The sequence below is a fragment of the Salvelinus fontinalis genome, chromosome 3 (genome assembly GCF_029448725.1).
Source record: "Salvelinus fontinalis isolate EN_2023a chromosome 3, ASM2944872v1, whole genome shotgun sequence".
Taxonomy (NCBI): domain Eukaryota; kingdom Metazoa; phylum Chordata; class Actinopteri; order Salmoniformes; family Salmonidae; genus Salvelinus; species Salvelinus fontinalis.
In genome coordinates, this window is record NC_074667.1 from 45,408,260 (window position 1) to 45,422,471 (window position 14,212).

The following is a 14,212-nucleotide window of genomic DNA, read 5'->3' on the forward strand; positions in this document are numbered from 1 at the left end:
TTTGGTTTTACACTGCTGCTACTCTCTGTTTATTATCTATGCATAGTCACGTTACCCCTACCTACATGTACAAATTACCTTGACTAACCTGTGCCCCCGCACATTGACTCTGTACCGGTACCGCCTGTATATAGCCTGGTTAAAGTTATTTTATTGTTACTTTTTTATTTATTATAATTTTTTACTTTAGTTTATTTTGTAAATATTTTCTTACCTCTATATATTGTCGTGTCTTTGGCATCATTAAATTGAAGACTGTTATTTTATCAAATCAATTCTCTGTAATTATTATTACGTGATTAAACTAATCATGTAAATGTAATTAACCAGGAAGTCGGGGCACCAAGGAAAATCTTCAGATTACAAAGATATAATTTTCGGAATATAACTCTTCAGATATTTTAATATCTGATCAATTAGTCTTCTAATTAATGAATTATTCTTTACCTCACGTTAGTCTCATTCCAAACGTCATAAATTGTTGGTTATCTGCACGAACCCAGCCTTTACTATGAATCATCCATACACCAATTGTCTTAATCATTTATTTACTAAATAAGTAAATAATCACAGAAACGCATAAACAAACAGTAGATATGGTTACAAGGAAATGATAGGGTAGGTTCCCTAGTGGGCTAAGCCGATATGACAGCTCGGTGGACAAAGGGAAGTAGGTGTGGACTGAGAAGGGCGGGAAAGACAGAGACACTACACAGTTGATAATTATATTAATTGAAATGCTAATCCTTTGCACATGAATGCTCATTCATTCGGGAATAATTGCAATCAATATATATTTACGCTCAGTGTGTCGTCATGATCTCTGTTGGAATCTTCCGTCTTTCTGTTGGAAAGTTCATCCAAGCGTCTCTGCTTCCCTGGAGTCTTTCATGGTTAGAATGGATACTTCAGAGTACCATTCAGAAATGTTCTTATAGAATAGATGTTTCGGCGGTTGTCGGTCTTCACATCTCAGGTTCACATAATTTCTAGCTGCAGAATAGTAATTAGTATCAAAGATGTGCTCTTATTCTGTCGGGATCGATAGTCTCAGAGTTGAACAATTTCCACCCGTGTAGCCAATGCTCCACGTGGTATGGTTAGGAATTCAACAACCATTACAACCTTAGCTTATACTGATGTTTTTGTGGTCTCTACTCAACCTTCGCCCCCTCAGCTGACCGAGGTACGCGTGGTCTGACGAGGATTTCTTCAGGTGGGGTTTTTATTCGTAACAGTAGAAAAGGGCTGTCCCATGAGCCAGATCATGTCTGTGCTCCTGGGGGCGGGCCAATGACTTAGTTAAACTTTAAAGGGAATACAGTTGTCTCACATTAACGGTTTAACATAGCATCACATCATTTCACAAATAGTTTAATCTTTACTCATTTATTTTATACAATAATTAGACGCAAACCTCAACGTAGGCTCCTGTATAAACAGAGTTATGGTAATGTGGCTGTGTTGTCTTTCATGAGGTCACGAACATGAAACAAAACGGATCGGGTCGTAGCTGGCTTCTCCACTGACCGTTTACACATTCTCCAAAACATGGATATTGTTCAGTTCTCAAGTTCTGTGATGTAGAATAAATTCCTTTGTTTTCTCTATGTGTCTCTTTCTGCAGGGGGAGAGAGTCTCCTCCAGGAATTTACGACCTGAGATAACAGAACCTGGGTGTAGGAGAGGAGAGAGGGCGAAGGCACTCGCTATACCCAAAGAGGGCCACGTCATGACATTATTGAACTACATTGTTGGTTTGGCTTGTAACTAAGCATTTCATGGTAAGGTCTACACCTGTTGTATTTGGCGCATGTGATAAATACAATTTGATTTGATATGTAGTTATTCCTGGCGAATGCTCCTGTGCCACACATAATTTTCTGGTTTGCAGGATCAGTGTTGAATTACTGACGCATGCTTGTGGTTTACAGCCATGCTCAGAAGCCATGGCTTCACTATGTTCCAAGAATCCTGGAATATTGACCTCTCATAGCCATCTGCTGCTCCGAGACACATCCCCACATGCTGTGGAGGAACACAAGCAAAGACACTATGTAGAGTCATGTCCCAGACCTACTCAATGAGACCATGAGAAATAATAGTCCATGGTTAATAAGATGATAGTTGGAGCTGTATTGTTAGATTTCAGTGCATCCTTTGATGTTATTGATAATACATTGTTTTAAAAAAAAACTCCCTTGCGATGGCTTTACATCACCTGCAATCACATGGTTGGAGAGTTATTTATCCAATAGAACCCAGAGAGTGTTCTTCAATGGAAGCTTCTCTAACATCAGATATGTACAGTGTTGTGTTTCTCAGGGCAGTGGGGCCGTTACTATTCTCAGTTTTTACTAAAGATTTGCCACTGATATTACACAAAGCTAGAATGACTATGTATGTGGGTGATTCTAAATTTCAGCACCCAAAGCCAGTGAGCTCTCTGAAATTCTAAATAAGGAGTTACAGTCAGTATCAGAATGGGCGATTATTAATAAACGGAATTGTTATGAAGATGGGGAGTGGTCTGTTATAAAAAGATGTTCTGCGTTTTTGACACAAATCAACTGTACTAGTTGTTCAGTCTCTGGTCTTACTGTCCGGTAATACATCAAGTGCAACAAAGAAAGACCTAGTAAAGCTGCAGCTGGCTCAAAACAGAGCAGCACACCTTGCCCTTAACTGCACATACAGAACTAATATCAACAGCATGCATCCCAGTCTTTCCTGGTTGAGGATTGACGAGAGATTACCTGCTTCTCTTCTAGTTTTTATGAGAAATATTACTGTGATGAAAATTCCATATTGTCTGCACAATCAAATAAAATTCAGCTCAGACACCCATACATACCCCACAAGACATGCCACCAGGGGACCATTCACAGTCCCCAAGTCCAAAACAAATTCATGGCAATGCACAGTTTTATACAGAGCCATGATCGCATGGAACTCCCATCTTCAATTACTCAAGCATACAGCAAAATTACCCTTTAAAAACAGATCAAACAACAACTTGTCACGCCCTGACCTTAGAGATCCTTTATATGTCTCTATTTTGGTTTGGTCAGGGCATGAGTTGGGGTGGGTATTCTATGTTCTATGTTGTGTATTTCTTTGATTGAGAACCACACCCGGCCAAACACAGAGGCAGCTGTCTATCGTTGTCTCTGATTGAGAACTATACTTAGGTATCCCTTTTTTCCATCTGTCTTTGTGGGAAGCTGACTTTGTTTAGGGCACATAGCCTTTGAGCTTCACGGTTTGTTTTTGTAGTGTTTATTGTTTTGTTCGGTGGCATTTTGATTAAAATAAAGAAAATGTAAGCTCACCACGCTGCACCTTGGTCCTCTCCTTTCAACAGCCGTGACACAACTCATGAAACGCCGGGGGACTATGAGGGGACAAACAAAAGCAAACACTATTTTTTTGTTGTATTTTTTTACTTATTTTTTGTATATCATTGTATTTTACATTTGTGTGACTGTCCTTGTCCTCCAGTGTTTTGTTACTTGTCATGTTTTGTGTTTTTTGTGGACCCCAGGAAGAATAGCTTCTGCAAAAGCTAATGGGGATCGTAATAAACAAATAATAACACCACGGGACCAAGGGATCACTTGTATATGGTTGTTGTGGGTCATGTGGGGTTAATTTACCTGACAAAGACCATGTCAGTTGAACTGTTGTTTGTGTATCACAGGACGTTAATCAATAATCACCTTTGGGTGCAGCAAAACAGTGAGCTAGCATTGTCTTTCATTCTATGCACCAAACCCAGACAGGCTTTAAGAAATCAGAGTGAATATGTCCTTTCTTCCTGTTAGGATCTCATATACCGTAATTGCTGGACTATTAAGCGCACCTGAATATAAGCCGTACCCACTGAATTTAAAAAAAAAAATGTATTTTGTACATAAATAAGCCGCACGTGTCTTTAAGCCGCAGGTGCCTACCGGTACATTGAAACAAATTAACTTTACACAGCCTTTAAACGAAACACGGCTTGTAACAAAAATAAATAGGCTTTAACGAAACACGTCTTGTAACAAAAATAAATAGGCTTTAACGAAACAGGCTTGTAACATATATATTTTTTTTTAAATAGCAGTAAACAGTAGCCTACCAAGAAAGTCCTTGGTCACTATCTTCCTCCTGTGCACTGAAACCACTGAAGTCATCTCCTTTGGTGTCGGAGTTGAATAGCCTCAGAATTGCTTCATCCGATGTTGGATCGTTTTCATTGTGCTCTCCTCACTTTCATCCGGAGGCAAATTCCCCGCTGAGCTTATGCTGCCCTCTTCAATACGCAGCAGCTCCACGCTGTCAGGACCCACTGGCAGACTTGACCATAAGTCGCTCTTCGCATGCGGCCCGTCTTAGTGAAGGATTTCTCCCCACTTGTCATCCAATCCATTTTCTAGTTCGGGCCATCTGCTTTTTTTTCCTCTGAAAGCTTTTGATGTCTTTTTGCACTAAGTCAGTTTCTCACGCTGCTGTTTCCAACGTCTTATCATCGACTCATTAAGGCCAAGCTCCCGTGCAGAAGCTCTATTTCCTTTTCAAACAGCCAGATCGATCGCCTTCAAATTGAAAGCTGCATCATATGCATTTCTCCGTGTCTTTGCCATGATGAGGGTGACAAAATGACTACCGTAATCAGAATGATGGAAAGTTTGAGCGCGCTCGATTTACTTCACATTATGTGACGGTCCTCAGTTTTTTGGCGGCATGAATTTGTGAAAGCGGGAAAAATCCATAAATTAGCCGCGTCATTGTATAAAGCGCAAGGTTCATAGCGTGGGAAAAAAGTAGCGGCTTATAGTCCGGAAATTACGGTAATTATTATGTTATGGAATGCCTATGATCTCACACTACCACTATCTGTGGCCTTGGTAGCATCCGACTCCTGAAATATAGAGGTGTTCTCATTGACAAAGCCTATTGACAGGATACACACTTACACAGGTGATTCTGGTGATTCACAAAATAACCCCTTAACCCCGACTAGCCTTACATTAGTCACTCCTTCAACTCTCAACAGCAGGAAACGGAAGACCCCATCACCATTGGTCCTTTGATGCAGTGTTAACTGAGGCAATCTGTGGCAACATGGGGGAATGCGGGCACATCTGCAGACACATTCACATCTGCAGTCAGGATAGTGTCTAAATATGAGTGTGTGCTCTTGGGAATGACTGTACGTTAGGTGGGCTTGTGCCAGTGATTATCCCAGCTTATTTAGGCTTAGTACTGTAACGTGGTGCCTCAACTCATTGACAACATGTATTTATTGTAGATTGTGACTGAAGAGTTGCAGATGTTTTTTTTGTGTAAAATGCATTCTCTCCATTCAAGGAGGTTTATGGACAGCCATATATAAAACCGAAAAGGATAAGAAAATGTATGTCATTGGGATCTCAGTCATCAGCTATGCAAATCAAATCCCATTGTATTTGTCACCTGCTTCGTAAACAGGTGTAGACTAACAGTGAAATTATTACTTACTGGCCCTTCCTAACAATACAGAGAGAAGGAACAAGAAATTATTGAAAAATAGGGAATAAATACACAGTTGGCTACATACATGGGGTACCAGTACCGAGTCGATGTGCAGGGTGTACAAGGTCATTGAGGTAAATATGTAAATATAGGTAGAGATAAAGTGACTAGGCAACAGGATAGATGATGAACAGTAGCAGCAGCGTATGTGATGTCAAAAGAGTTAGTGCAAAAAGGGTCAATGCAGATATTCCGGGTAGCTATTGGTTACTATTTAACTAACTATTTAGCCTTCTTATGGCTTGGGGGTAGAAGGTGTTCAGGGTTCAGTTGGTTCCGGACTTTCTGCATTGGTACCGCTTGCCGTGCGGTACCAGAGAGAACAGTCTATGACTTGGGTGGCTGGAGTCTTTGACACTTTTTCAGGCTTTCCTCTGACACCACCAAGCAGTTGCCATACCAAGCGGTGATGCAGCCAGTCAAGACGCTCTCAATGGTGCAGCTGTAGAACTTTTTGAGGATCTGAGGGCCCATGACAAATATTTTCAGCCTCCTGAGGGGGAAGAGGTGTTGTGCCTTCTTCACAACTGTGTTAGTGTGTGTGGACCATGATAGATCCTTAGTGATGTGGACACCGAGTAACTTGAAGATCTCGACCCGCTCAACTACAGCCCTGCTGATGTGGATGGGGGCATGCTCTGCCCTCCGTTTCCTGTAGTCCACGATCAGCTCCTTTGTCTTTTTGACATTTGAGAGAGAGGTTGTTGTCCTGGTACCACACTGCCAGGTCACTGACCTCCTCCCTATAGGCTGTCTCATCATTGTCGGTGATCAGGTCAACCACCTTTGTGTTGTCAGCAAACTTAAAATGTGTTTGAGTCGTGTGTGGCCATGCAGTCATGGGTGAACAGGGAGTACAGGAGGGGACTAAGCACGCACCCCTGAGGGGCCCCCGTGTTGAGGTTCAGCATGCCGGATATGTTGTTGCCTAACAGGAAGTCCAAGATCCAGTTGCAGAAGGAAGTATTCAGTCCCAGGGTCCTAAGCTTAGTGATGAGCTTGGAGGGCACTTTGGTGCAGCATTCTGACGTAGTTGTTCCTCTTTTCCAGGTAGGAGAGGGCAGTGTGGAGTGCAATAGAGATTGCGTCATCTGTGGATCTGTTGGGGCAGTATGCAAATTGGAGTGGGTCCAGGGTGTCTGGGATGATGGTGTTGATATGAGCCATGACCAGCCTTTCAAAGCATTTCATGGCTACCGATAGTCATTTAGACAGGTTACCTTGGCGTTCTCGGGCACAGAGACTATGGTGGTCTGCTTGAAACGTGGGTATTACAGACTGGGTCAGGGAGAGGTTGAACATTTCAGGGAAGATGCTCTTAGTATGCGTTCTGGTAATCCGTCTGGCCACACAGCCTTGTGAATAAAAACCTGTTTACAAGTCTTACTCACATTGGCTACAGAGAGCGAGATTACACAGTCATCTGGAACAGGTGGTGCTCTCATGCATGGTTCAGTGCTGCTTGTCTCGAAGCGAGCATAGAAAGAAATTAGCTCATCTGGTAGGCTCGTGTCACTGGATAGTTCTCGGCTGGGTTTCCCTTTGTAATCCATGATAGTTTGCAAGCCCTGCCACATCCGACAGGCATAGTAGGATTCGATCTTAGTCCTGTTTTGACAGTTTGATGGCTCATCAGAGGTCGTAGCAGGATTTCTTATAAGCGTCCAGATTAGTGTCCCACTCCTTGAAAGTGGCAGCTCTAAGCTTTAGCTCAGTGCGGATGTTGCCTGTAATCCATGGCTTCTGGTTGGGATATGTACATACGGTCACTGTGGGGACGACGTCATCGATGTACTTATTAATGAAGTACGGTGACTGATGTGGTACATTCCTTAATGTATCGGATGAATCCCGGAACATATTCCAGTCTGTGCTAGTGAAACAGTCCTGTAGCTTAGCATCTGCTTCATCAGACCACTTGTTTGAGCAGGAATCAGGAGGATAGAGTTGTGATCAGATTTGCGTTTCGTTTCTGTGTGTGGAGTAAAGGTGATCTAGAGTATTTTCGCCTCTAGCTGTCCATGTGACATGCTAGTAAAAATTAGAGTGGCCTATTTCCCTCATTAAAATGCAAATCAATTTATAACATTTTTGACATGCGTTTTTCTGGATATTTTTGTTGTTATTCTGTCTCTCACTGTTCAAATAAACCTACCATTAAAATTATAGACTGATAATTTCTTTGTCAGTGGGCAAACATACAAAATCAGCAGGGGATCAAATACTTTTTTCCCTCACTTTATTCTAACTCAGGCGAATAAAACCTTGAGACTTCCTTAACATTAAAGATCAGCACCAGCTGTTGTTAACAAAGAGACACACACCTCCCCTTAACCTTACCCGAAGCTGCTGTTTGGTCATGACGATGCATAGAAAAAACAGTATGTTATCCATGTCCTTGTTCAGCCAAGACTCCAAGAAACATAGGATATTACAGTTCTTCAGGGAGCCCGCTTGTTTAACTCTCTTGCGCCGTCTCTTCTTCTTTCAAGTCCTGGGGATTAGGGGCTTGGTCCGGAATGAGCAGTATATTGCCGACTTGTTGAAGTAGAAATCTTAATCCAAATCGAGGTTAGTGATCGCTGTTCTGATGTCCAAAGTAATTTTCGGTCATAAGAAATTATGGTGGAAATATACAAAAATAAAAAAGTTAAGATGAGGGTAAAAACACACAAAATAGCAGAATTGGTCAGGAGCCCGTAAAACGGCAGTTATCCACTGCAGCGCCATCTTCTTCCACATACAGTAGTAGGCATTATGATGCTGAGAACTGAAGCTCACTTTAGTCTGAAAATGTACTTGAAAACCACTCAAAATAAGTGGTTGCTACAGAAGTCGTCTCCCAGTCTTTTTCTCATCCCTCTCATCACCTCTGTGTGTCTCCCTCCATCTCTCTCTCTCATCAGAATGGTCTCTCCACAGGGTGATGATAGGATTGAGCAGGACCTTGTTAAGGAGAGCCAAGTATATCAGTGTGGGCGTTGGTGGGCATGTTTTATGAGTGGCCTTGTGGAGGTTAACAGAACATTGGTGGCTGTCCGCTGTGGTGTTCAGGCCTTGTGATACTGCCGGTAGATTTGACTGGCCCTGTCCGTGTACTAGAAAGCTGGGTTTGGTTTGGTAGGAGTGGAGTCTGCAGTTTTGCTGTAGGCTGGTGTAGCAGTTACAGCTGCCTATTTGGTGTCTGAAGATGCATAGCTGTTAACATGATTTATAGGTGTAGGTAACTAAGCTTGAGTTAGGGGAAGTGTCATGGATTAGATTGAATACAGGAGAATAACTAGTACTACACTTTTAAATTATAGCAGTTTACCTAATTACCAAGGTCAGTTCCAATATCAAACCTTTCCCCAAGCAGTAAAAACATAATTTTTTAAGAAATTAAGATTTCTCAATGTCTTTCTGGGTGGAGGGTTAGACAAGGTAAGATTTGAAACAATCGACTGTCATGCGTATCGGGTGACGGTAACCCGGGCAACAACTGAAAGCATGCAGTGGGAAGGCATTTCCATCCAGACTCCACCCTCTGGTCTTGAAAGTCCTATGGATAGGAGAGTGGGAAGGAACTAACGTACAAAAGTTTCCTCCCTAAATCTATATGAAACCACTCTGTGGAATGCACACACTCCCTCTCACACACCCTCACTCTCAGTCACATAAGTCGATTAAGTCAATGCTCCTTCCTGTTTTTCGCGAGTTCCCTCTCTGTTTTGTTTCTTGTTTGACTAGGTTGGGCTAAATTGGAGCTCCAGGAGAGCGTGTACTGAAGGAGGGCTGAGCAGAACAACATAGTTGCTAGAGAGGAAGGGCTGTTTCTTTGAAAACCTTTACAGGACTTTTTAAGTGGTGAGTTTTGACGGCGCCCACGAGATTAGACCCCAGGAGTAGCCGAATGACGTAATGGGGGGTGGTTGAGTAGAGGGTTAGGGGGTAGGGAGGTGGTGAGAAGAGGGTAGGAAATACTGGGGCGCTGAATTTAATATTCCTTCCCCTGATCTTAGGGGGGAAACCCAGGATTCCCAAAGACTGTTAAAGAGTAAACATCACACACATCCTGACTGTAGGAAAGGAAAGGAGAGGAGAAGGCCTTAAGGAGCATGGAAGCACTGAGGGAGTCTTTTCTGCATTTGACCTTTCAGATGTCAACGTACAAGAGGGCCACTCTGAACGAAGATGACCTGGTAGATTCCAACAGGGATGAGATCTACCCCCCTGCCATGCAGGTAGGACAACTATTCCTTTGTATAAAAATAATGGACGAGCCCTGTCTAGTCTGTCTAGATGCACTCATTCAGCTGCTTCTGTTATGTTATGATCTGCTTGCATTGTATGACAAATTACATTCCATTCCAAATAAATACATTAGCATTGAGCTAATCAAATTCCAGTTCTTCTATTATCTTTGTGAGGACTTTGAGCATCATGTTATTTCCTGAGAGCCTGCTATTCTCTGTCAGCCATGTGCTACATTTAACACAGAGAGCTACTTGAGGAGAAAGACTATTATCTCCTGATGCGTAGACTAAACAAACTACCCTTTATAGAGGCCCATACAGTATCTGCATTTCTGGGTGCTTCAAAAAGCTTGGATAATCAATTGCAGAGCCCATCCTACAGAACAGATGTCTCAAGTTGCATGTGTTTCTATACTATTTGACAGGCAAGGAGGAGCTCACTGCTTGTGGTATCCTAGGTTTTCTGTTGATACAAACTCTGTCAGATTAATACTGTAGTTAATCACATTGAAAACCAATGTGTTCACTGTACCTGCACTGGTAAGTGGATAACTGCACTGTTATGATAGGATTTTCAGCCCACAGATGTAAGTATATAAACACATTCCATTTGTATTCTTACTTTCTACCTTACGGATACAACAGTCTTCTAACCATAGAAATCATATTAAAGTATTTTAATTCCTAATTCAATGCTTACAACGCTGAATCCCTGTGCAGGATTCTTCTTTCTCCCCTGCACTAAATAAAGTCACCAATAATCACAAATGTTTAACAGAGATACACTACATGACCAAAAGTATGTGGACACTTGCTTGTTGAACAACTCATTCCAAAATCATGGGCATTAACATGGAGTTGGTCCCTCTTTGCTGCTATAACAACCTCCACCAGATGTTGGAACATTGCTGCGGGGACTAGCTTCCATTCAGCCACAAGAGCATTAGTGAGGTCAGACACTGATGTTGGGCGATTAGGCCTGGCTCACAGTCGGCATTCCAATTCATCCCAAAGGTGTTCGATGGGGTTGAGGTCAAGGCTCAAAGTTATTCCATACCGATTTTGACAAACCATCTTTGTATGGATCTCGCTTCGTGCACAGGCGCATTGTCATGCTGAAACAGGAAATGGCCTTCCCCCAAACTGTTGCCACAAAGTTGGAAGCACAAAATCGTTGTAGCGTTACGTTTTCCCTTCACTGGACCTAATGAGCCTGAACAGTGAAAAACAAAACTTTACAGTTGGCACTATGCATTCGGGCATGTAGCGTTCTCCTGGCATCCGCCAAACCTAGATTCGTCCGTCAGACTGATAGATGGTGAAGCGTGATTCATCACTCCAGAGAACACGTTTCCACTGCTCCAGAGTCCAATGGCGGCACGCTTTACACCACTCCAGCCAACGCTTGGCATTGCGCATGGTGATCGTAGGCTTTTGTGTGGCTGTTCTTCAGTAAGGTCATTCTACTGATAATGTTTGTCTATGGAGATTGCATGGCTGTGTGCTCGATTTTATACACCTGTCAGCAACGGGTGTGGCTGAAATAGCGAATCCACTAATTTGAAGGGGTGTCCACATACTTTTGTATATATAGTGCATATCCACTATCCACAACTGATTAAGTAGGAGAAAGCAGAACAACACGCTGCACCTGCTGTGGACTGTTGACAAAGGTATCACTAGATAAAGGTCCTTTGAAGACATTGTTGCCTAACTTTTTAGAGGCTGCAACAACATTAACTATGTAACTGAGAATCATAACAGGTTATACAATGGACCTGCGCTGTCTGAGTCAGTGGCTTCACACATGTCTGGCTAGAAGTCTGTTACACTAAATCATTTCTGTTTTCATGGTTTCAATGTTTCCATTTTACTTCAGCCAGCTCTTTTCCTTCTGCTGAGAATCTGAGCTTCCTCTGAAATCAGATCATTCCTAACATATTTTCCCATGGCTAAGAGAAGAAATAAAGTATGTTTCTGACGTTTAATTTCCAAAACTATTTTTCTACCATCACATTGTGCAGTGGTTTTTACTGTGAGAGTCTGTGATAAAGCACAGACCTCAACCACACTGAGTTGGCAGAAGTAGCTTCTCAAATGCACACAGAAATACAGATGAAAGTTTTTTTTTAACACCCAAACCTCTGAAAGTGGGGGTGGTAGGTAGCCTAGCAGTTAAGAGCGTTGGGCCAGTAACCGACAGGTCGCTGGTTCGAATACCCGACCCGACTAGGGGAAAAATCTGTCGTCATGCCCTTGAGCAAGGTACTTAAACCTAATTGCCTCTGTCTGCTGAATGACTAAAATGTAAATGTAAAAATCAAAGTCTGGAGGATTACAAAGCCTGTTGTAGCTTTGGCACCAGAGCTGCTCACATTCAGTGTGACATTTGAACTCTTGCCTTAGCTAATGGGACATAATCACATTTTTTAACAGGTCTGGGATAATTGGTTTTCACAGGGTGTGTAAAACATCTTGTTTTGAAAACGCCTATGTGGTATCTCTATCAGGCAGATACATTTATTCTAGTGTAAAAATGTACTACAAAGTGCAAATAGGAGACTTTCGGTAATGAAGTCAGTCTTGTCCAAAATGGAGATTTGCTAGATAGGGGAAAAAATGTTATGTCACGGAATGAAGGGTACCAAAGCAGTTTTCCTTGGATTGGGTTTATTTCAATCCTGCCCACAGCTGGCAGCACCCAAGTAATCATCAATTCGGAGAGGAGCTGCACATGAGCTATCGTAATGCCCATGGTAAATTTGGTTTGACATTCGATATCCCTATGGGGCTAGTTAGGGATCATCAGTAAATTACACAATATACATAGGACAATATTTTAAAATGTCAATAGCTCAAAATTTCAATGAAATATATAACGCATTTAATGTGCAGCATGAAAATATTGTCCCTTTTACTTAGTGTAATTTTTATTTTATTTTTTATTTTTTAAATAAATTGTATCCCCTTTTCTCCCCAATTTTCATGGTATCCAATCGCTAGTAATTACTATCTTGTCTCATCGCTACAACTCCCGTACGGGCTCGGGAGAGACGAAGGTCGAAAGCCATGCGTCCTCCGAGGCACAACCCAACCAAGCCGCACTGCTTCTTTAACACAGTGCGCCTCCAACCCGGAAGCCAGCCGCACCAATGTGTCGGAGGAAACACCGTGCACCTGGCCCCCTTGGCGCGCACTGCGCCCAGCCTGCCACAGGAGTCGCTGGAGCGCGATGAGACAAGGAAATCCCTACCGGCCAAACCCTCCCTAACCCGGACGACGCTAGCCCAATTGTGCGTCGCCCCACGGACCTCCCGGTCGCAGCCGGCTGCGACAGAGCCTGGGGGCGAACCCAGAGACTCTGGTGGCGCAGTTAGCACTGCGATGCAGTGCCCTAGACCACTGCGCCACCCGGGAGGCCTACTTAGTGTAATTTATTGACTGCCCCCCCCCCCCCCCAGAGATAAGCTATCGAATGTCAAACCAACATTACCACAGTTGCGCACCAGCTGACTGAAGCTAAACGGTGACTTCAAGACACAAGGCCTGGTTAGACTGTTTTAAGTTATCTAGAAGGGTGAGTGACTAATAACACAGAACCCAAACCGGCTGCGCACGTGCGCCATCGTGCGCTATCGTGCATACATTTATTTTTCCCCCCCACACCAAACACAATCACGACACAGGTTAAAATATCAAAACAAACTCTGAACCAATGACATTAATTTGGGGACAGGTCGAAAAGCATTAAACATGTATGGCAATGTAGCTAGTTAGCTTGCATTTGCAAACTAATGTTAATTTTTCCTATTTAGCTAGCTTGCTGTTGCTAGCTAATTTGTCCTGGGATATAAACATTGAGTTGTTATTTTACCTGAAATGCACAAGGACCTCTACTCCGACAATTAATCCACACATAAAACGGCCAACCGAATCGTTTCTAGTCATCTCTCCTCCTTCCAGGCTTTTTCATCTTTGAACTTATATGGTGATCGCATCTAAACTTTCATTGTATTACCACGACAACCGGCAACAAAGTTCGTCTTTCAATCACCCACGTGGGTATAACCAATGAGGAGATGGCACGTGGGTACCTGCTTCTATAAACCAATGAGGAGATGGGAGAGGCAGGACTTGCAGCGCGATCTGCGTCAGAAATAGGAATTAGTTCTATTTTAGCCCTTGGCGACGCAGACGCTTGTTGGCGCGCGCGAGCAGTGTGGGTGCAATAATTGAATAACGTGGATTTCTAAATTTATTTTGCGACGAACGTGACGTGTCCGGTCTGGTCAGCATGTAACTCTACTGTTTAGGCAGAGTGAATGTACAAACGCTTGACACATGCAAACACACACACACAAGAGACACCCACATTAAACCATCCCCCCCCAAGACCACTCTTGTTTGGATTCAGTCAT

The 14,212-nt window shown here is 42.9% G+C and overlaps 1 protein-coding gene and 1 long non-coding RNA gene across 5 annotated transcripts in view; one reads left to right on the forward strand and one right to left on the reverse strand.

The window, feature by feature from the left end:
* LOC129850350 (endothelin-converting enzyme 1-like) overlaps positions 1-14,212 on the forward strand; it is a 51,515-nt gene that overhangs the window by 16,839 nt on the left and 20,464 nt on the right. Inside the window, exons 2-4 of one of the 4 annotated variants that reach the window (XM_055916822.1) lie at positions 1,628-1,784; positions 9,289-9,405; positions 9,699-9,782. In XM_055916822.1, coding sequence (XP_055772797.1) covers positions 9,699-9,782 — 84 coding nt within the window. In that variant the 5' untranslated portion in view covers positions 1,628-1,784; positions 9,289-9,405. Of the gene's footprint in view, positions 1-1,627; positions 1,785-9,288; positions 9,406-9,560; positions 9,783-14,212 lie in introns of all 4 variants that reach the window. The other 3 variants (XM_055916815.1, XM_055916801.1, XM_055916807.1) reach the window with 3 other exon arrangements.
* The window catches only part of LOC129850398 (uncharacterized), a 38,469-nt gene that overhangs the window by 1,864 nt on the left and 22,393 nt on the right, over positions 1-14,212 (reverse strand). The gene's annotated exons all lie outside the window — the stretch shown is intronic.